Here is a 24,197-nt window from a genome sequence, read left to right on the forward strand (position 1 = left end):
TGGTTTTCCCTGTCAGATCCTCAGATGCACATTCACAGCCATCTGGGAAAGAAAATTACCGGGTCTCCTTTGACTCCTTTGTCACCTCTGTCACCTCTGGATCCCTGAAGAGAGATAACAGTAGAACAACAGAACAATTACTACCATTTCATGAAGAAGCAAAAAATATTTTTTCCCTTACAATGCATTATTGAAGTCAACAGAGTACAGTAATATCTTCAGAATGAGAGATATGCTTCATTACTGATATCATAACACAATTAATGCTAAGGACTGTAGGAAAAGGGAGTCATTCTCCCCAGATAATTACTTTAAATTTATGCTTTCCTGGACATAATACTTTAATTTTTTTTCCCCTAGTTGGCTTCTTTCCCCAGTTCAGGTCCCTCTGCAAAATCCTAGAGTACAAAGTGTCTCAGTGCCAAAGCATGTGTCACCTAACTAAACCAGACCAACAATTAAGGATTATTTTACCCATGCTGCAGATGGGGAACCTGCAGTGAGTTTCACTGTAGCAACTTGTTCATGAGGATAAAGGGTGTAAAATTCACTTCTTCAGCACCCCAGCCCAAGCCACAAGACTGTGCTCCTTCTCAATACACGTTTTCATTTCTCAGTGGGACTTTTAGACTTCATCAAAATTCAACCTCCTTTCTACAGTTGCATTTTTTTAAAAAAATGTGTTTCCAAATGTTAAATTATACATTATGCTGTTGTCACACTGACCTTTTCTCCTCTAGTTCCAGGAAAACCCTAAAGGGAATGATAGATATTTTAATGCTTCTCGCTTTCAAGATCACCCAAGAAGCCGGACTTTCAAACTTTGAAGTGAAGAAAAAGAACGAAGCACAAAGAATTAATTGCATCAACACATAAAGGCAAATGAATATTTACAGCTCCTAAAATTGCACTGAAACAGAACTGTGAAATATGAATTAATGGCAAGACAGCTCAGCCCAAAAGCCATTATGAAAAAGCCAGGTAAAGCCAGCAGCTTTGATTGTGCTTTGAAATTGAAACAAGTGAAATAAATTGTAACTGAGAGTAAATAAAGCATTAGAAGATACAATTAATAATCTGAAATAATTTTAACAATAATCTTCCTCTTCTGTTTTACTTGTTTGTTAATTTTTTGCCCTGGAACATACTTAAGTTATACTTAAGTAATCTAGTGTGATCATTAACATAAAACTGAGTTTCTCTTGAAGAAATGTGGAATAAACAAAGGTGTTCAGTTCTTCTTTCCAATCCTTTATTTGAATAAACTAATTGCATCATTTATTCCAACTGCCAGTAATATGCCTAGTTCTAGTAGGGGACCAAAATGAATTTTCAGTCTTATGAGGTTGGGTGGAAAGCATTGCAGACATGATTTAATGCTGCAGATATGCTTAAGAACTCCATTTTTCCAGTGGGATACAATTATATCTGAGCTTGCTTTTAAAATAAATTACAAAAATTTATAACAAAGCATTTTTATGAAAAGCCAAAAACACAGCCAAGCCCAAACAGACAACATAACCTTGCTTGATGTAGAACATATTTTTTATCTGTATTAGACACATACATCTTGATAAATGCTTTCCAGAAAATTGATGAAGGAAGCAGCTGTCAGCAGAGCGTTAGAAACCAATGTCTGAAAATGCAGTTTGGTTAACAAACCTTGGAGCCCATTGGTCCTCTTGTACCTGGCAATCCCATCACACCCAACTCTCCCTTTTCACCCTAAAGGGTTCAATAAAGAGAGTTATTGAATGAGGCTCTCCCATGAGGTCATGATTGAATGTCTGACAGTTCAGTGGTTCAGGTAGGTTTTATGTCAAATAGTTAAGCCTGACCTTGGTGTAGCATTGTGGACAGGGGTTTATATTGCAATTGTATTCTGCCTGGGCACTCACATGTTATCTTACTCTTCTATTTGAATTTTCTTGTGTGGGTAACTTTTGCTTCAGTTTTCCCAGCTGTTATTAAAGGACATGCAAGCAAAGCACCTTCAGCAGTGCATCCTTTTCTGCATGAAGATGCATTGTCTGTACCCAGCATCACCTTCACTGAGCTGCAGAAAAGAAAGGCCTTTTTCTGCATGCCTCACAGCTTGTGGGGGCAGAGTGACTGCTTTTACAGTAGTTCTTAGGCACCATGTGCTGAACAGTCTTTTGGAGCCAGTAAATCATGAAAATATTTTACAAACACTTTTCTGGCTGCCATCAACAAATTATATCTAGCATGAAATAGAGAGTGGACCCCCAGACATGCAGCAGTGCTACCAGCAGAACATTTGGTTCTTACTCTCCTTTGGCCTTCACTGTCCCAGAAATTGAAAAGATTTTCCCATTGGCTGATGCCTCTGCAGCAGTTCACACAAGACTTGAAGGAACAAAGTAGGAGAAATAGGGACTGAAGTTAGGCTGTGTCAAAGTAAGAGAAAACAAGAAGAACCATCTGAAGAAACGGCAAATATCCACATATGGATATGAGCTTAAAAACCTAGAACAGCACCTTACTGGAGATTAACAGCAAGATGGAGATGCAGTAAATATCTGTGGTGAGGAAGAATATTGTAAGTTGGTGAAGATCAGAGATGGGGAGAAAGGAAAGAGAGACACGACCAACTGAAATGACCACAGAGATCTTCTGTACTTTATTCAACTGGAGCCTTCACTGACAGGCAAGAAAATGTAATTTATAAAGACCAGAAAAATTGAAACTATGAACCTACATAAAGAACAGAGGAGACCAGTATCAGAAGAGACAATAAAAGCAGAAGAATTACCATCAAACAGCAAGAAGGACTTGCAGTTAAAGTGTAGGAAAAAATATTACTTCTGAATATGAGGGATGCTTCTAGGAATGTGATGAAAAAGCACAGAATTGACTAATCAAGACTAATGAGACAAAGGATATTAATCAAAATTAGGAAGACACATAAATAAAACTAACACCTATACAAGAAGAAGATTGAGTGTATGAATTTTCTCTCTGCTTTCCTCTCTTCCTTCACTAAGACTATGAAGGAAGGAGTTGATTGAACCTTTTCTCTGCCCTCTCTGCTCCTGCTGTGGGAAATCATAGCACACAATGTGTTTGTGGGGGGAACCATTTCCCATCTCACAGTTCAAAGTGAACATGGATTTCTTTTAAGTACATACTCTCTTGCTGCTTGCCTACATTCCCACATAATATAATATGATGTTCTTCATCTAACATGGCTGGGAAGATCTTGAAAATCTGCTTCCCAGATGTGGCTTAAATTCACAAGTCAGCTTTTACTATTCTTGCAGTATCAAGAGCTAATGAATCACATTCTCTGAGGTGGGGGCAGCAACCTTCATAGAGCAAAGGAAGAGTGAAAGATTTACCAGAAAAAGCAGTTTCAATCTAGGCATTGTGTGCAGTCCTTTAGCCTAATGCATCCCGGATTGAAGAGAAGCAAGTTGTCTCAAAAGTCCCTGTAGAAGCTCCACAAACCACGGCTCCTGTGAAGAGCTATTATACCTTTTGCATAAGCCAGTGCTTACTATCCTGAAGTTTTTTTATAACCAATACAGGTGAAACAGCCACTTTGCAGTAGCAAAGCACGCCCTGTCATTTCTTCTGCTGTTGATTAATAAAAATAACAGGAATTAATATTTGTTTGTATGAGAATGGACTTCAAAGATGTGATTAATCGTTGTCATGGTTTGTCATCTCTTTCCCTTGATATCAGCCTGGTATTTTCCCTCTGATCATGAGCTCACAGTACCTCTTCAGGCAAAGGGATCCTCATAAAGAACGGTCATAATGATGGCAAGCAGTTTACTGATTTGTGTGACTGTGAGACATCAGTGAGTCTTCATTGTAATAATCTTCAATTTCCCTTTAATTCTTGTAAGAAGTGCTACAGGGAGCCTGGACTGAAGGTGGAGCAACCTAACCCTAGACTTTGCAGAGCAGGGTAAGAAAGGGGACAAGCACAGAGTGTCCTTGCACTGCTACAGCTTCCCAGCTTCCTGCAAGTAGCTGTTTAGAGATTTCCCAAGACAACCCTTCTGTTCAGATGGTGATGTTGAGCAGTTTGTTCCACGTGGATTTCAGCCTTACCTTCTGTCCCACAGGTCCAGGCCATCCTACTGGTCCTGGCATCCCAGGGACGCCCGGGGGACCTGGTCTGCCCTTGAACGGAAAACACTGATTACAATGGTTCATAAAAACACCAACTACAATGATTCATAAAAACACCACTCCTGCACAGCTCCCTGCTGCAGACAGAGCATAAAAAGACCTGTGTGTACTCATATCCATACAAATCCAATTTATGTTGAGAGGAGAACCAACTCTCTAACTAACTATTCCTGTCACTATGGTCCTTATTCTGAACATTCCTACACTGCTAGCTGTAATTGCTCTTTATTAACTACTATATGACTACCAATAACTGCAGCTGTACATGCAGTTATTTATCTAATTGCTGCTTGTAAGTCACTCTTTGAATATCTCCTAAAACGCTGCAAATTAAGGCTCTTCCACTGCTTTACACTGCTTGACAATATGATCTCAGAAATGTCATCATGACTTTCAGGGCCAAGAGTGAACTCTTGTGGGCCAGACAGCTTTTAACAAGAGTTGTACGGTTTTATTTCCAACCTGAGTGACTTCTATTTCAGAACCTAGTTGTATTTGTGAGAACAGTAAGTGTTGATGTACTGTGTTTAAAGTTTAGCACTTTTTTTGTAGGTTGGTGTGTCATCCTCTCAAAGACATTGCTGTTTTGAATCTTTGAATTTATATTAATAATATTTTTGTTTACTGTAGGGCATTTGAAAATAGATTAAGAAAATTGCCTCTTCTGTTTATATGTTTTATATTTATTTGAATTACTGATTGGTAGCTTGTGTCAAAATCCTTGGTATATTATTAGAAAGGTGTCAAAATCCATGGTATATTATTAGAAGGGTACTTCTTTTCCTAGTTAGTGACCACCCCCTGCATATCTCTGATTTCATCCTGGATTTCTTTCTTCTTTAAAGTTAATTACATTAAATGGATGTACTAAGTGACTGAGATAACATATTCTGTTTCATCACATGTAGGGGCACATATTTTTGACAATATATCACAGCTCGTATGTCCCCAAGCACAGGATAGTAGTCAGCATATTGCATTGGTGCCAGAGCTCTGGAACGGTAATCATTGATGGTTGTTCCTCCTTCAGGGGTATCTGGCTGAGCCTTTGGATGAGTAAAAGTTTGATTTTGCTTTGGGGTTTTTTGGTACATCCTTTATAATAACTCCCATAATCTGCTTCCCATTGTCCATACAAACACTCCAGGTAATGCCCCACACTTTGGCTTCTCTCCATGCTTTTACTCAGGGAATTTGTCAAATTCAAGCCAGCTGGGGCAGCTCTCCAGCCCTGCAGCCAGAGATGTCCATGCACTGCTACAGCTCCCCAGCCTCCTGCAAGTAGCAGTTTAGAGATTTCCCAGGACAGTTCTCCTGTTCAAATGGTGAAGTTGAGCCCATCCCACCTGGGTACCAGTGAGAGAAGCACTAACAGGCTAAACTTCAACATTAGCTAAATTTTATTGAACTGTTGTCTGCACCCCTCTCTGGCAGCTGCTATTAAATATTGGATGGGTTTCTGAGACAGCACCTTTATTCATACCTTTCTTCCAGGCCTGCCAATCTCCCCCTGCCAGAGAAAGGAATTTGTCAGTCTTGCAGTCACCACATGAGGCACAGTGGCACTTAAGTCAATGCATCAATGCATTTATATTAAAACAAACAAACAAACAAACAAACATGCAAACCCACAATCCCCTCCCCTAAAAAACCAAATACCACCAAACAAAACACTGTGAATATCTTTGTGTTCAAAACTGTGCTTACAGAGGTAAAATGAGAAGAATTACTGTATCAGTGTTCCTTGGTCTTTCCTGTGTTCTCAGCCCTAAATCTACAATCAAATCCTTGTACAACCAATCACACAATTAGCTGTTCAGCTGCAGCTGTAAGGCTCTTTGGCATCATTATGGAACAAATCTTTGCATATCTGAAAACATAACTTAACACATAGGCCAACTTTAATGCCTAAGCTCTCCCATACAACTCACACTGTATGGGAGAGCTCTGCTCCTGATGTTCTCCAGGAGGGACAGGGAGCTCAAAGGCCTTTGGGTCAGTAAAATTGCTGAGTTTTGCACCTGAGATGCTTTCTCAAAGCACACCTTAAACATAGGTCACAAAGGAAGACTATTATACTTCAAGACTGAAAATGAATACAGAAAGACTAAGTTTGAAATTATAGCTCCAAGTGAATTCATAGCTTTACATTCAAATTAAAGCCAAACCTTCCATTCATAAGGCCCACCATTCACTAAACAGACAAAGAAAAAAGTGAACATCCTCCCCTGATTCTTTGCTCCTCAAAACCATATCAAACTCCATGACAACAGACACTTACTTTCTCCCCTTTTGGTCCCATTATACCAGGAATTCCTTGTGGACCCTAGGGAGGAACATGAATACTGTTAACACTATTAATTAACACTATTATTAAACTGCATTAGTGAGGTGTTTGTGTTCCATCAGCCCTAGACCCCGTATGTGTCTCCTGGGACTTGAGGTGTTGGGTGTTGTGTTTGAATGTGGCTCCAAACCCCAGGTCTGTGCCACTGCTGAACAGCAGGGTGGAGAGTTGGACTGATGTGGGAATGGGAAGGGCAGGAGAAACTCATAAATGAGGAGAACCTGCAAGAAAAACAAGTCTGGGGCAAATGAAAGATGAGAAGTTATGAGAGTCCTGAACAATTAGCAGCCAGGCCATGGAGACACCACGTCAGCTGGAAAAAGAGGTCAGCCCGAGGGGTGGTAAGGGAAGTAGCATAAAACATTTGGGATGGGCTCTTCAGGATGGCAGGGACATGGAAGATAGACACCATTTCTGAATTCTGAAAATATTTCTTTCTGTCGAACAAGGCTGATTCTATTTTCAGGAGACTTCTTATTCCAGGGAGACCTTGAACACTTTTCTCAGAAAAAAAACACCAGAAAAGAGATTTGTTTCTAGAAGACTTTGGTTTGCAGATCATCTTTTACTTTCAGATGACTAAGGAAAATAATCCCATGAGCCTGCATCAGAGAAGCATCAGATTCACTGTGAAAATCACTTACTCCAGGTTTGGATCCTGCCTGTCTTATACTGTCCAAAATGTGATCAAATTGTACATGAATAGGAGCAAAATTTATCCTCAGACACAAATTACTCCAACTACTTTAGTCAGTAGAGTTATGTTAGGTTTTCAGGAATGAAAATCAATGCACCCTCTTAGAGTTAGAACCAAATTTAATCTTATTTAATTCTTTTTACCTTAGGATACACATGGGAGGAATTACACTCAAAGTTATACCATTACAAATCTAATTCTCCTTCTTATGAAAATTTATTAAAATTCAGCTATGAGTCAACCGTATGAACTTTTACAACTCATCTGAAAGCCCTGCAAGCTACAGAAGAATTCCAAAGTAATTACTAGATGTCTTTGTAATGGTAGTATTTCTTTGCAGGTGGCCATTGTCACAAAGTATTTCCCAAAAGACTGCTGGTTCTAATATTGTCCCTGTACAAGGCACAGTACTGTAGTTTGTAATTAAAAATTCCAAAGCCATGTTATACCCATCCTACTGTCTGCTGTTATGATAAAACCTGCCAGCCTGCTCTATTTAAAAATGTTCTTGGAGGCATCATAGGTCATTTGGTAGCAAGATTAATATTATTTATAGCAATGGACTTTGTAGAACAATAGAATTAAAATTACTTTCTTGCAATTTAAGTCAGAGAGACTATCAAGAGGATTTTTTTTTTAAAGACAGTCTAGCAAAGACTGAAATAACAAGTGTATTTTTCACATGAACAGCAGCTCTGGATCATGGCCAATCACACTGCAGGGCTGATTCATAAGGCAGAGGAGACTTTCCTCAAGACCGGCTAGGCAAACACGAGGCATCACTTCTGGCCACACTTTTCCATTCTCATGAACTAAATTAATCTTCTTCACCCTGTCTCTCAGCAAAGACAAAATGGCAAAACAATAAATACAAAGTTCATGGGCAGTTGGAACTAGATGGTCTCTTCCAACCCAAACCATTCTATGATTCTATAAAAAGACTTTGTGGCTTTCACCTTGAAACTTCTATACTCTTCAATTATCTTCTGAAGTTCTGACTTAAAAATAATTAAAGCTAAGCTTTTTGCCACATAACTGAACCTTTACTTTGATATATTTTCCATACTTTTTAAGTAGTGTTTGGGTGCTTGTTACCTTTTCAGGCTGCCAAAGCTTTAGCCGCAGCTTTGCTGGGCACAGGCCCTGAGCTGTGTCTGGGCTGTATGGCAATAAACTGGCACCCAGGGGGCTTGAGGAAGCTCATTTCCTCAGAAGAAAAAGGCCAGGTTGGATGGGGTTCTGAGCAATCTGGTATGGTTGTATTGTCTCTGTTCATTGTAGGGAGGTTCTGCTTGCTGACCTTTAAAGGTCCCTTCCAACTCAAACTGCTATGTGACTCTAAGATTTCTGACCTTCCTCTGAAGGTTTCTGAAAGAATAAATTGCAGAAAATGAGGTGTGAGGTCAAAAAGACTGGTCTGAGGTTATCCAGCAAGTCAGAGGCAGAAATGTTGCAGGTCAAGCTAGGAGACCCTGCACCTCCTGACTCCCACCCCAGTGCCCTGCTAAGCCCCTCCTTGTCCCTGATTTTGCTGTAGATGTTTGCCTTCTCAGGGATGTACTCTGCTAACGTCCCAGCGCATTTTATGCCTTGTGCATCCACTCCACAGGCTCTTATCCTCACAAAAAAAAAAAAAAAAAAAAAAAAAAAAAAAAGAGAGAACAGTCTAAAGCAAAGACAAGACTGACAAGAAGCATGTGAAGGAAGTGATGACACATCTGTGATTTTTGATGGGTGCAACCCGCTGTAAAACTCCACAAAAATGAATGGTGAACTTTAAACAGAATGAAGTGTGTAAGGCAGGGATGAGAACATAGGGTAAAAAGCCTACATGATTTATGCAAAGTCATATCAAAATGAATTTTAGCCAGAGCTTGGCATGCTTATTGGGTGGTAAAAAGCATTTTCATGTGTTTCACAGCTTTGTAAGGACTTTGGAACAAGTGAAAGAATGATGTGGTTTCATCACACATGCCTCACTCACCTGGGGGCCAGGAGGCCCTGCAGAGCAGTGCAATTCAGGCAGAGTGGAAGCCTGTATTATCTGGAGCTCATGGCACAGCTCTTCCATATCCAGCTTCTATGAAACATCAAACATATGTGTGAACATGCAGCCACATGTAGCCTGTTGGAGAAATGCATGAAATTCCAGCCACCATACAGTTCAGCCTCAAAAGGGTTTATTTGCTCCCTCTGGGAGAAGTCTGGGGCTTGTCACGAGGTTATCTTCATAGATGTCTGAACATTAGCACTTCAGCACAGCCTCCTGCCCTATGCTTCCTTCTCTTCCCCCTCTTCCTCCTCTTCCTCTCCCTGAGGCACATTGCAGCCGGGCTGCCCCTCTGAGGCAGCGTGGGACCCTGGCCTATTCTTAGACCTGACCCTGCCCTCTCTGTCCCATTTTGCCAGCAGCAGCTCCTCTCCAGGAATAGCATCTTTGCTCTAAAAATAGAGACTTCAGCCAGGGAGGGCACAGGCAGCGTGAACTTCGCTCCAGAAGACACTGACCCACAGGCATCCATTCACTGCAGACCAGAGCCAGTGCCTTACATGATCAATGAATGCCTGATCTTCTGGCTGTAACATTAAGCTTTCATGAATGAAATGCTTTATTTATGTCCTGTGGCAAAAGTGATCTCCCCTGGAAATACAGATGAACACTGAGCCAGAAACACTGGACTGAAACAACTGATCTTCAGCTTCCTAGAGAAAAGGCCATTTTCCAGTAAAGCTCTGACTACAGGCTCCAAAGAACAAACTGCTCATGGTTTAATTCACATGGCTCCCACCCTGCTTCTAACTGCTTATTTTCATATCATGTTTTTATGGGGAGATGGTGTGAAGGGGGATTTTAGCTCAGATTACTGTCTAAGCTGCCTGAAGGAATCTCAGAGACCCTGGGCCCAGTCCCATCCTTACTGAAGGAGTACACAACATTCCCAAAGAGATCCTGTCTTTGGATCTCCTTTCTGTGGGAATCAAGGCACAGGCAGGGGAGGTAATGAGGAAGGCCTGGAGAGAACATCAGCCTGAGTTCAATCCTGATCAATCAAAAGGCAATGGAGGATTTTACACCACACTTTTTCTTGGGTTACCTCTTGCCTGACATCTTACTAATCAATATTTACTATTGTTATGATTTACATTATTTACTATTTTTATAATTTACATTATTATTGATTTACATTATTATTTACATTGTTGATATTATTTAAATTATTTACATTATTTACTATTTAATCATCATTTATTTAGAACACTAGCAATAATTGCAGTGTTTGCATATGGTAAATGAACATTAAAATTAAGGAACAGAAATTGCTGAGTAGATAGAAGAAATCTTTATGCTGGGATGGAGGCTATGTTGTAGTCAGCAGAACCTGCAGTAAGAGTATTTGGGCAAATTGCTGTCTTATTCCCATTGTATCCTGAACATGCTTTTGTCAGCATATGTGTATGGATATTTATCACAGGTTTGTGCATAGGTGGTTGAGTGAAAACTGATACCAGCCTCTCAAATACATATGTGTTTCTTCAAATGAAATGGTGGGGGGTAGATTCCACAGAAGGATTTCAGGACCTTCATTTCACCTACTAGGTAACGCAAATGTGATGCAGAGCAGGACATAACACCCAGAAATCACTTTGCAGGATGGAAAATTGCCTTTCTGTCCTTACTGGTTTACTGCTTTGCCATTTCCTCTGGTTCAGGATTGCCTCACTCTAAGAAGGTTTCAATGCAGAGTAAGGGAAATATTTAAAGTTAATTGAATTAACTGCAGGAACAAATCCAGCCTCATTTCATTCCTTGATCCATTTGACATTTATTTCAAGCCCCAGTCTGGGATGCTGTGTGGTTGTTCTCACAGAGCCACATCAGCACTGCCAGGCAGGTTTGCTGAGTGACCCCATGAAGCAGCGCTCGAGAGGATGCTGCATTCTTTGTCATTAAAGCTCACGTAAAAGAAGTGAAAGCCACACTTACAGTGCTCCAGCTGTGCCTGAAGGACGGTGGTGGGAGCAGGGGCGGTGGAGGAGGGCCAAGGAGGCAGCGTGCTCTGCAGTGCTGCTTCTTCTGTTCCAAACAAGGCAGATCTGTTCAATACAAACACTCATCTGTGGTCTTGAACAGCACAATCATTTCTTACAGAAAAAGAGAAGTTGCCATTTCACAGAAAGCTGTCCTACATCCTGTAGGCATTGATTACAAGGCTGTAATCCAAGCAGGGATTTAAGAAACCTGGTGAACCCTAAAGTCTCTAAGTTTCTTTTTGTGCCAAAGGCTTTGGAGAATTCTAAGCTCTAAATGTGGCTCTGACACAGGCAGAATCTCGAAAATTCCAGATTGGTCACATCAGAAAATGAATCAAGCATTTATTGTTTTCTCTATCCTCTGTTCCAAAAGCCAAAGATGTTACAAATAGCATCTTCTGGTCCCTGCTACAGCCCACCTGCCACCAGGAAAGCACTCAGTGCTGTTGGCCATCACCTTCCCTGTGAACTGAATCACTTTAGGCATTTTTGTGCTAAGTGGGAAGTGAGAAGCTGTCGCACAACACATTGACTTGTATTTCCTCTGGAACTGCAAGCAGGTTGCTGCATTTCTGATTTGTGCATCATCCCTAAGAATAAATACCCCACAAGCCAAACTTAGCTGACAGCTTTGTCACCAACTGACTGGTAAGACAGGACCGCAGCTGTGTTTGGCAGTGTATTTAATGTTGTCTGAGAGGTAAGCTTCCATCAAAATATGGTGCGACCAAAATTCACAAAGAAGGATATTAAGATGGTGCATTTATACACTGTATTTTTTTCCTCTGAATCTTATTTACTTCTTGGGAAACACATCTCTGATCAGAGTGAGGACCTTCCCAAAGGTTTTTCCAAGGATAGCAAATATTTATTTATGCCTGTTGGTTTCTTCCTCTGGCTAGTGGCAGCTGGAATGGGTGTCTGTGAGTTGAAGGGTGGCAGGGAGCCAAGAAGAAAAGCCTATGGTGAAGTATCTGGTATTAATAGAAAATCTCTAAATTAAGTTTCTGGGAAGACAAACCTGATGAAATTGCTAGATTTGAGTGCAAATCAATTGCAGGCTGGATATTAGTCACATCTCAAGGTAAGGGAAGAACAGAGTTCTAGTTTTTCAAATGCCTCAGAAAATGTATTACCTCAGTTCCACCACGCCTTGTTAATGGGGATGGCACTTTCTCAGTCCTGAAGCACAGAAAAGAGCTGCCCAGAGGAGTGGGATTCAGGTGCATTCAGGGGTAGTTCATGCCATCCAGATGTTTTTTTCTCTATTAAAATACTATTTGTGATATCTTTGAGTCAGCTGAATTCTGGAAGGGTCCATAATGAAGACTCTTTCTCAACTTTTCCTCACAAGTTTGAAACTCAGTCAAAAACTTCAATTTAAGAGAAAGGCAGAAGATTTATTTTTTAAAATGGGTATATTTTTCAATTCAAACTTTAAATATGTATTGAAAATGCCAATGTCTTTTAAAAAGTAACAGAGGTATGAGTCACCTATCTCCAGCAATTATTTGTAATAAAATACAAAGATAGAGTTGAGTTTTATATTGGCTTAACCTGAATTCAGTCACTGTTATGCAGCTGTAAACAAGTTTTTCAATTTTTAACACACAACTTCTGTTGTTGTCTGTGTTTCAGGACTGAATTTGAACATACTTCATTGGGACAAAATAGTGCAGTATTAAGGTAATGGACAGCTTGTAATTTAACAGGGCATAAACTGTGATTATTACTTTACTTTAGGCCACATTCCAATATAATCTTTCTTAGTATCACTTCATTTCATGGTTTAGTTAAAATTTCAGTAGGATTATTGTCATTCAATAAGAATAAGAATATCAAAACTAGCCTGATATGGCTTAGTTGCTAAGAGATCTCTACTGCCAATTCTTTTTCTGCAGAAAAAAGGTTTACATTACTGCAGTTGTACTGCCACTTTTAAAAAGTGCCGTTCTTTAAATATTTTGCAAATATAACATTAAACACATATGTACACCTATGGTTCTAATATGATACTTATCACATCCTCAAGAGAAAATTCCAGTCCTGGGTTATAAAAATTTTGATTCTCCTTTTTAGAAGAAAAGCCTGAAAATCTGTGGAACAGCTTTATTGTGAAAAACACTATACCTAAGTGAGATGGTAAAAAGAAGCCCCTCATTTCAGTCTTTATGCTACTGTAACACAAGTTAGGCTGAAGCCCACTCTGGGTTTGCTGGTATGAACAGTGGTAGCATGCACTGATCTCAGTGAGGAGACAAGCAAAATCTAACAACCAGTAATAGCAATAGATACTATTACTGTAGATATTATTAGACACTATTACTAATAGATGCTATTCCTATAGATAGATACTAAATCCTAATAGACACTATTATTATATACCAAGTAATTACATACCATTAATAGTAAAGATATTGCTATATAGGACAGGTATCAATTATGTAATGACTTGGGTAGTTAATATTTCAGGGGCTCCATCAGTAACCCTGGCCCTGCTCTGGAAGGTGCATTTTTCAAGAAAATATTTAAGAAAAGACCGATTTTAGACCCAAAAACTTTCCCCACTCAGGTATGACAAGTGATAGGGCAGCAGAAGGAGCAAAAACCCCAATGATTCACAAAGAGACTGCAGGTAGGACTGCTGTGATGTGATCTTTCAGTAAGCACCACATTTCTTTGGTATGGGTTCTGTCAGTAACTGCAATGGGTCCAATATGTACAACTATTACAGTATTGCCTTGATTTATATCACAGAAGGGTTACCTTGGCAAGCTCACAGGCTCTTAGCAAATGCAATGTGTATTTTTAGGCTCCAGGTTAGCTTTGTTTGCTAAACACAGCTTCAGAAAACTCCAGTCCCCATCAGTGGAAAAAATCTCAGCCCAAGAATAGGACTGCCATAGTTTTCTGTGAAATATGAAGAGCCTGCCCACACGGAGCATGCGTGTAGGAAGCTGCTCTTTCAGCAACTCCAATGTCAAAGAACATGTTCAATAAGAAAAAAAGACAAAATGAAAATATAGTTTTAGGACTTGTCCAAGAGGCAGTTGTTTTCAAAGAACATAAAAATTAAAATAATCACATTTGAAATTGAACATGTTTACATTCTCAGCTTATTTTTATGGTTAAGGCTATGAGTTAATCCAATTCCAGAAAGTGACTTTATAAATCTATGGATATACTGCCAATGGTAGCTTCAGGAAAGAACACACTTTAGATAAGGTGTGATGTTTCATTTTGCTGCTGCAGATTTCTTGTGACCATAGCTGGGATTTGGGAACTCTTACTCAAGTTGGTACAACACAGAGGCAGAGAAACCTTCACCCACGCTGAGTCCCCTGGAGCGGGGCTCATATGAGGTCTGTGAGCCCTCCTAGGGCAGATCCTAGAGAAATCTCCAACCTCACAGCTGCAACAGAAATATCAAAGATATTCTGCTGGATTCAGGTCAGATTTACAAGATTTCACTGAAAAAAAAATCATAAATAAACCATGAAAGTGACTTTCCTCCTAAAATCACAAAGCTGTAGGCTGAACGCCAGGAGGAAAGGACAAGAAAGGAAAAGGATACATAACATGTGTTTCCCTTCCTATTTATGACCACATTGATCCAGCAAGCCCCGGTGGGAAGATGAGCTGCTACCCAAAGTCTCACCCTGAGAGCAGGGCTGGTGGCTTGCCCAGCCTGTGACAGGCAGGGCTGTGCTGACACCCACCACAGATGCTTCTCCCCCACGGATGGCACTCAGAATTAATCATAAACCAGCTGGGCAGAGCAGCCAGTTAATGACTGTGGGCTTGTCCAGCTGAAACTGAGCCTTTCATCTGCTTTGTTGTCGTTCATTCAGGCTCCTCTCAGCCTCCTTGCAGGGACAGCAGAGCCCCACAGGCTGCAGCCACCCAGCTCCAGTCTGGACATCTACTGCAAGCAACCGGGGCGCGTTTTCCTCTTCAGTTAGGAAAGCTTAGGAGCTTGTTAAGGGTGCCTTTATCTACAGAGCAGATGCAGGTATTAAGCTCTCCTTCAAAATGCCAAAGATAAGTGCCAGCATTACCAATGCTTCTTTAAAAGTGTGTTTTATGAAACTTTTTGACTCAAAGTGTGCTTTAAGGCCATATAAGCAGAGATGAGAACACAGCTTGTGTTTGGAGCTGGGTTGAACAGTCAGGTTAGTGAATTTTCTGCATCTCTTAAAACATTTTTGAACTTGAACCTTATAGTCGATGGCTGCAATATATCCTTTCATATAAATCACATTAAATATGCTAAAGAAATACATCAAGCTTAGGTAATGGTGTCTGTGTGGAGGAGGTGGTGACCCATGAAATTCCCATGGGAGTTACAAAATGAGACATAGAGATTAAGCTCTGCCCTGCTACTAATTTTCCTTTGCTTGAGAGGGGCTTCAGACTCTTTAAGAAACAGAACAAAGCAGATCAGAAATAATTTCAATTAATTTGAGAACATGAAGAAATCCAGATGAAACCTTGCAAGTTTCTTTTAATAGAACCATAACATTCTTTAGGCTGAAAAAGACCCCTAAGTTCTAAATGTTAATCTAGCACAGTCAAGAAAATCTCATAGAAATTTGAAAGCGCCCCATTTTTAATCTCTTAAGAACCACAGGCTGCAGCAGCAGCAGTACTTTACTAGCGGATGCACACTTAGAAACTGTCAGAAATAAAAAAAAAATAAAAAAATGTATTTAAAAATCAGTCAGTGTTCCCAAAGCTTGACAATAGCATGATCCCTGGCACTCTGCCTGGACAATGGGTCTGGATATTTACCTGGCCACAGGAGCAAGGACTCTCTGTCCTCCATCCCCGCCTAACACTGGGCCCACGTCCCTCAGCATTCTGGCAGCCTGGCTGGGAGAGAGGGGTGGCTGCATCTCTGAGGCCAGCCCTAAAAACCACTGCAGGCACAGCAAGGTGTGAGAGAGAAAAGGGGCCTGTGGGATATTTTAGCAAAGGAAAGGTCTTTTACACCCTGTATGTAACATTTCAGACATTTTATCTGTGTGTATGGGCATGTATGAGGACAACACATATGCCAGAAGATTATGCACTGTTCTCTCAGACTGATTGCAGAAGGAAAATTCTGAGATCAGTACAGAGAGGGAGAGAGAGAGAGCAGGATTTGCTTGTGTTGGCTCTACATTCTGTTTCACAAAACAATGAAAAATCCCAGTAAAATCTAATGGGTGTAACACTTCAGTGGGTTATAAAACAGGTTTGAAAAATAAACCCGTGTCTTATAAATCCTAATAACCATGACAGGGCCATTCTGTGCAATTTTCCTTCTATTGCCTTTCACTTGCAGAGCTCCAGAGCCCTAGGCACTGCTAAACAATGTTGACAATTCTATGCACTCCCCACCATTGCATGAGAAACTGAGGCACAGAGAAGTTAAGCAAGTCCCCCACGTCCAGGGATAACTCAATTACAGTACCATCTGGTGAATTACAATATCTCATCTCCTTTTATGAGCCAGATCATAAAACTCAACTGCTCTTCACACAGAGCATTAGTATAAATACTCTGAGTATTAAAGCCTAAGAATTTACTGTAATCTGTAGAAGAGCCTAAAGCCCAAAAGATTAAAGCAGGATGGCCTGAAAGACTTCTGCATGTCATTCAGTGCCACACAGTCCTCTCCCACTTTGTGTAAGATCAGTAGCAACAAAGCTGAAAGACACCAGTTCCACCCTTCTGCAAGTGCAAGATCATAATCTGTCAGTGCTGGCAGAGATCAAACATGTACTTGTCTTTGATGTTGCTCCACCATATGCTCAGACAGTCCCAGACAATCCCTATGAGACTGTGGGTGTTGCTGTGTGCTCAAAAAGACTTCAGAGAAAAGCCTCTCAATTCTTCTGTGAAAGCCTGTTGCCATCAACTAGATTAATTCCTCATGACTCCCTTGCCACAACAGATTCCCAGGCCAGATGACTTTGTTCTTCTGCCTTGACAAAAAGCCCAACTATGTATTGACTTTGTATTGGAAAAAAATTCTTAACTCTGTAGTTTCAAGAAGTTGGTACAAATACTCCACAATCACTTCCCTGGGTAGAGGAAAACTGAAATTGTAGCACTGCCTTTACTTGTGTGCACTCCCCAGAAGCCTACATTTATCCATTACCTTCTTGCTAGTTCCTGAGGAAAGTGGTGGACCTCTTTTCCCCACAATATTTCAGTTCTCCTCTGTGCTTTTCCTACATCCATCTTGTCTTCCCAAATGCTCTTTTACCATCACAGCTGTGTGACTACAGGAAGAGTCCCAACAATTTCCTTCCCATTAAAAGGGTGGTTCCCTGGAGATGAAAAAGGAAGAAGTAGAACACCTAGGCTGGGGTCAGTTAATTCCTGGAGAGTTTTTCCTCTCTTGTTTATTTCTGATATTCCTCAAACAATTCCCCCTAGATTTGAAGATCTTGCCCAGTTCTTTTCTACCTTCTAAGCTGCAGCACCAGACAGATCACCCAGCTGTGTCCTGACTGTGGGAATTTATAAAAATCAGAAGGTTTAGGAAAGTGGTAAAAACAGACAGGCCTCAGACAGCAGATTTGTGAGCAGTGCTAAGGCAGCAGAAATACATTTCTAAGCTGTAGTGCAGACGTGAGAAATAGAACACGTGTCTGCATATAAACTGCTGGCGTAACACTGGCTGTGCTGCACCACAGCTGAGTCTGCAGCCACACACACCCCTTGCACCAGGAGTTAAAGACTGCAGGGATACAGGGTCTATTGTGATCACAAAAGTCCTCCTTTCTAAACACAAGTGATACTTTTCTAAGTTTTTAACTGATATTAGATGTTTCTTTTGCTGCAGTTGCACTGCTGGTGCTTCTGTGCCAATAGCCCACCCATGGGAAGCCTCAGTGTCTGATAGGAAACAGATTGCCAAGTGCAAGGAGGCCAAAATGTGAAGCCACAGACTGTTCCCCTCCTGTGCAGGGCTTTGGCAATATTGACATGCCCACAAATGAACTGTCTGTACCAAAGGCAGAGGCCTACAAGCAGCATCTGTCTACAGCTACACGGGGACTAAGCTGATTTTGCAACACTTTGGATTGCTTGTTGGTGAGCTTCTATCCTTTCAGTGAAAACATCTGATTTTGAAACAGCTTGCTCTGCTTTGCTGGAATTTAAGCCTCCACCTTTCAGTCTGCTCATAACGAAAATGTAGCATTGACCAATATGTCCCATACGCATGGTTACAGCCAGTGCTCTCCTCATTCATGGCAAGGGTGCAGCATGGACAGCCTGAGGAGCTGGATGTCCACGTCAGCTGTGGATCACTTTCAGCTGAGGTTCCCTTTGGGAAGTGCTGCCTGCCAGAAGCACACAGAGGTTATGGAGAAACCTCCAGATCAGTTACTGCTTCCTTTGCTGGAAAGCCAAGCAAGCACTGCCTCAGCTCCTGTACTGGCTGACCTCTGTCCCTGGCAGCTGGAGGACTTCTTCACAACTGAACAAGAGAATGTCGCAATATTCAACTTCAACAGCATTTCACTGAACCCCTTCCCTTCCTCTGCATTATCAGTGAACCTTTTTTGATAAGACAAGCACCTTGTCAACCAGTAATGCCATAAATATGTCAGAAGCCTCTTCCTTCTCCTGCATGCAAGGCCAGGGCTGCACTTAAGGAGCTTTGCTGCAAACAGGTTCCAGCTTCCTCACTAGAGGCCATTCCTCTTCTGATTTGTGTTTACTGCTGCAAGGCAAATGCCCAACCTCCTGAACTGCCTCTGATGTCCTTTCCTTGTCCTTGTCCTGTCCCTTGTCCCACAGGATCAAGTGGGCTCCTGCTCACTGGTTTTCTGTGAATTTCAGAGCATCTCTGGGGGACCTTGGCTACTGAGGATGACATCAGGGTTCCCTTCCTTTGCCCTTGCTGAGGAGAAGGTGGATGCAGGCTCGGAGTCAGGACAGGCTGTGCAGCAGTGTGGCTGCTCTGCTCTCACCTTACTCAGCACAGCATACACATCAGAGAAGCCCTGTGAGGCCCAAGGTGATTTCTTTCCTCAGTATCATCTACATTGACCAGAGCGGGACACCCAGTCTGGGATTTTCACAGGTCATATCTGCCAGGGGAGAATATACAGGTAAAGTCAAATCAGGTGGGTTTTAAAACTCTGCCTATTTAAAGACCCATTCACTTGAAGCAACAGTAACCACACCAGGCCAGGTTGTAAATTTGCTACCTGTCCAAGCCTTTCCCCAGAGGCTGCTCAGGAATTGCCTTCTTTATCAGCTTAGAAAGGTAGCCATATACCTTCCTTCTTCTGGCTTATCTTTCCAGCTCCCCATTTGGGCTATCAAGTTAAACCAGCCAATCCCAAGGTTATGTTCTTCTCTGAAGCTAAACAGAGAATCTACTGAAAGAATATTTTGTTTCCCTTTCAGGCTCATATGAATCATAAACAAGACAGAAAGCTCTCAGACATCCTGGCCCAGGACCTTTGGCTGCCCAGCTCCACAGCTGGGTGACTGCCCTCTCATGGCCAATGATACTTTGCTTTCCTGCTTCTAATGAAGCTGTAGCCTTTGCCAGTGGCTCATTTCCATCAGGAATTTTAATCTAACCCCAGCTTTCCTGCTTATGTTTGCTCCATGAGAAACGCACTGGTACCAGTGGTACCAGGATGCTCAGCACCTCCTGGGCCATGCTGACTTTACAGAGCAGAGCCAGGCTTCCTTCCCTGGTCTGATATTTCTGCTTGCTAGTCACCCTTTGGGCTGCTTTCCCAGCAGGCTCTGGCTGCTGCCTTTTGAGTCTTCAAGCTTTTACTTCTCATCTTGTTTTAAATTCCTTCTGCAACTTCCTTTCTCTTGCAAACACTCTGATAAGTCATTCTCTTGTGATTTTACATAAATAAATATTTACAATTACTCTCTTTAGAAACAAAATAACATCCACCTGACACCTTTGCTGTCCATTATGACAATAGTTTGGATTCCTTCAGGGAAAAGAAAACCAAACCCTGATGATGGGGTCAGATGTTCCTTTTATAGAAAGACAGCCCCGATTCCAACTCCCCCAATGTCAGGAATCATCGCTTGTTTCTGTGTCCTTTCTCTCACAAATGCTCGATGCCCCCTGCCCACAGCACAGCACCACAGTGGCTCCCAAGGTCCCTTCTCTGAGCTGCCCAGCCATGGCTGTCACCCCACACAGTGACACCCCTCACACCCACCCTGCTCTTCCCAGCCCACCTTGCCCATCACCACGGCTCCAACATTGTCAGTCAATAAGAAAACTCAATTATTTTCTGCAGCTCTGCCACATGAAGTCTGTCTGCAATATTATGCCTTCCCGAGTCAAAGGGGATAACCTAATGCCCAGTGAGATATAATGTTCCTTTTCTTCAGGAAAATAAGAGGACAAAGGCAAAGAAAATGTGAGGGATACTGCCATTAGTGTTCTGATATCCCACTGAGTTCCTTTAAACTGATCCACTATAATATTTCCAAAGGACTAAGAATCAATACTGACTGTAGGAGCCAACTGAATCCAGGGATGCACTTGTGGCATGCATAGAAGGCCAGAAGATGCACTGAGATGCAGCTCTTTTTCTTTGGATGCTTCTGGTAATTTAAATACTGTCCCATCTCTCTGCAAAACCTTGATGGGCCTGGATGAGTAGTAAAGGGGAGGAGAAGGAGAGGAAGAGAGTCTTTCTACAACCTGAATTTGGAATGTGGCTTCCTTCAGGCTGGTTCTTACAAGGTGCAGACAGGTTCATGTAGCCCTACTAAAAATGACTACAGAACTCATGCCTTCATCATGTGAGTGCAGCAGCTCGGGAACCTCAGCAGGGCAGAGCTCTGAAAAATAGATGTAAATGACACCACAAACACAAGTGGTGTAAGGGTGGGGTATGACAGGTTACCCTGAAAATAACCTGCTGTCTCCAGGGGCCGAGCTACCCACCCTGGGGTCTTCACTGCCATGTGGAACTACAGCTAGATGCTCTTATAACATGTTATAATACTTATAACATGTTATAGTATAATTCCCTGGAACATTTTCTCCAGAAATGACGCTTCAGCACCATGAGATTCAACTCCTTGGATCTGACACGACCCTCAAAATACTTCTGGAAACAAGGATGCACTGTTGCTTGAGGCTGATGGGACTCTAAAGTGGAGTTGGCAAAAAACAAAGATCCAGATTATTCCTCTTTCCCCAGTTATTGTACAAACACTTTTCCACCCTACAGGCCGTTTCTCCTTTGCTTTCTAGGTACTGCTTTGGGATCTGTAAGCCTTTTTATTTGTGATCTGTTGCTATGCAAAGATGTGTGAGGACAGAAATAAAAGTACTTTTAGGCTAGAAGTTTCCAGACACACCTGGGAAATACCTGAATGTTTTTTCCCAACTATAGGAAAGACAAGCCATCACTTAAGAGCATTCTCTCTGCTAAATGGGATTAGTTCCAGAATTTGAAAGTGCGCTGTTGAAATTCATTCTTTAAATGTGAAATTGCATCCTGGTGCCGAATACAAATAACTGACTCAGCTGACAGTCAGAGAACATTTGAGCAATCACTAAAATAACTGAGAATGTAAGCAGAATTAATTCACCTGCAGAGTAAATGGAATTAATTCATCTTCTGTGCCCAGTGTCAGATTTCTACCAGAAAAATCAGAACTTACTGTTTTTTTTCTTAGAAGTTTCTTAAAATGCAGATGTAACCAAAGCTCTGAAGGAATACCTTATTATGTATATTTTAATACCAAATAGCCCTGATTAGCAAGTAATAATGACACATAGGTACGTCTCATTCCAGCCCTGTGGCTGTGAGTTTATGACAGAATCTTTGGCCAGCTGCTATTTTTCCCACATATTATCAAGCAAGCATTGACAATTCGTACATGGCAGGAGCCTCACTAAGAGCTTGTTGGATATAAAGGTGATTTTCATTGTCTTGGCCAGAAGAACAGAGCGTGGGACTTTGCCATGGAGCAGACTGTGGGGTGGGGATCTGCCCAATGGGATCTTGCAGACAAGAGCCCAGGACTGCCCTCTGGAAAACGCTCCGCTGCAAGGAATAGGCTCTGGCATTTTCCTTCATGTTTACCTCTTCTACTATGGTTTCAGCTGAGATGACAAGTCTTCCCTCTTTTTAGGGGCAGGTTATTTGTTGAACTATTATTTAACAGGACAGCTCAAATGCCTTCTGTAGACACACAAGTGTGAGGCACAGGAGAAGGCAAGGGAAACATCACATTCTCACTTGCCTGTGTGTCATCTGCAGGTGTCAAAGAAACACAAAGGTCTTCAAAACAAGTTTTGAGGTCTGACATTATTGCAAAGCAATTTGGAATATATCAGGGAAAATAAATCCTGGTGATTTCTGTACCTCATTATTAACTAACCTCAACATTAGGGAAAAAGCACATCCCAATTGAAAAGAAATGGTAACAAATTTAAAGGCTTTCCAGCATCTTAGAGAGCTTGAATGTAAACCATTTGGTTTTATGGGTAGAGCAGAGGGATTTGAGAGCAAGAAAGGCTGTGTGCCTTTAAGTCCATGTCTAGGGTTGATTTTATGTATAGACTTAAAATACGCAACACTGTGATCACTGTGGAAGCCATGGGGAGGATCTATAGGTACAGCAGGCCCTGACCTGCCAACCTCAGTGGAACCATCTCAAATCTGACACAAGGAACACAGGACATTAGTTAGAAGCATCTCTATTGATACTGAATAAGAGACAGAAAGTGGGAGACAGCAATTTGCCATAAACTGGTGGAAGTTCCTCAAAGAAGATGGGGTCAGAGCTGTCACCGCCTTTCCCCTTCCTTCGCACAGAATGTGACTGAAGGGAAGTCCTGCTGCTGAAACTGTAAAATCTATTAAGAGGGATTTCCAGTGCCCTGGCTCAGCTGACAACTAATTTGTTTGTCTTTGCCTAGCAGGGATTTTCCATGCAGTGGGCTCTTGTTTGCTATGTAAGTCATCCGAGTATTTGTTAGTGTCATAGCCAGAGCCAGATGATGTTTATTCTGCTAACATCCAGCCGGGCTCCGGCAGCACTCATTGAGGTCAGGGCTTTATTTATAGAAGCAGATATACGTTGAGATTCATTTTCTTACCCTTGCTGTATTCTGCCTAAACTCATCCAAAATAGAAAGAAACATGCAGACATGCAAGTAATAAACTAATTGGGCCAGATCCATGCCTTAGCACAGCACCACAGAGGCCAATGGAAAAAAAAGCATTTTTGAACAGCTGAGGATCTTGCCCATTATTTCTCATGGGGAAGGGAAGGGAGGGGTTTAAAACCAGAAATTATAAAGCAAAAAGCAAAACTGACTAAGCAACAAAATGTCCTGACTTGTGGCAGAGCAGATCTGCAATGCAAAATCCCTCAGCCGGGATCTGCAATTCGAAGGGTTTTTTTTTCCTCCTGTGTTCCCAATCACCAGAAAGTGCAAGAATCAGAGTGCAGAGTGCTCCAAGAGAGGAAAAGTAATGACTTAAAGCAATTTACCTGCTGAAAATGAGAAGACATTGTCAGCGTACGCAGTCTGAGGCAAAGCAAAGCAGAAGAAAAGCAGCAGGTAAGATCCCCGGACAAGCGGGCTGAGGACCAACATGCTGGCTGTGCCCTGGCAGATCCCAGCTCAGAGGCACAAGGCTGCTTTGGGGCTCTCTCTCTCCCCTCTCTGCCTTGCCTGCTGTCTGCCTCTGCCCTCACTATGGGATGCGTGTGTCTGTCTGTGTACGTCTCCCTCTCTCTCTCTCTCTCCCTCTCTCTCTTCCCCCTCCCTCTCCATGCCTTTAGGAAGAAGGAATGCCAACCATTTCCCATTAAATCTTCTCCTTACACTAGACACAGTTATATTTAACTCCTGTGCTGGATCAGTTGCCCCTATTGTGGACATTAGCTGCTAAAACTGAGGCATGGGGGATTCTGGTTTTGCTAACAGAAGCAAAAAGCCTC

At 41.7% G+C, this 24,197-nt stretch overlaps 1 protein-coding gene across 3 annotated transcripts in view; it reads right to left on the bottom strand.

The window, feature by feature from the left end:
• The window catches only part of COLQ (collagen like tail subunit of asymmetric acetylcholinesterase), a 42,119-nt gene extending 17,922 nt beyond the window's left edge, over positions 1 to 24,197 (bottom strand). The window contains exons 1-9 of one of the 3 annotated variants that reach the window (XM_005480908.4): positions 23,745 to 24,185; positions 11,191 to 11,300; positions 9,190 to 9,285; positions 6,443 to 6,487; positions 5,645 to 5,671; positions 4,081 to 4,152; positions 1,663 to 1,725; positions 727 to 753; positions 60 to 104 (exon numbers count right to left, since the gene is read on the bottom strand). In XM_005480908.4, the coding sequence (XP_005480965.3) occupies positions 60 to 104; positions 727 to 753; positions 1,663 to 1,725; positions 4,081 to 4,152; positions 5,645 to 5,671; positions 6,443 to 6,487; positions 9,190 to 9,285; positions 11,191 to 11,300; positions 23,745 to 23,850 (591 nt within the window). In that variant the 5' untranslated portion in view covers positions 23,851 to 24,185. Of the gene's footprint in view, positions 1 to 59; positions 105 to 726; positions 754 to 1,662; positions 1,726 to 4,080; positions 4,153 to 5,644; positions 5,672 to 6,442; positions 6,488 to 9,189; positions 9,286 to 11,190; positions 11,301 to 23,744 lie in introns of all 3 variants that reach the window. The other 2 variants (XM_074538074.1, XM_074538087.1) reach the window with 2 other exon arrangements.

This window comes from Zonotrichia albicollis, chromosome 1, assembly GCF_047830755.1.
Source record: "Zonotrichia albicollis isolate bZonAlb1 chromosome 1, bZonAlb1.hap1, whole genome shotgun sequence".
In the NCBI taxonomy this organism is placed as follows: domain Eukaryota; kingdom Metazoa; phylum Chordata; class Aves; order Passeriformes; family Passerellidae; genus Zonotrichia; species Zonotrichia albicollis.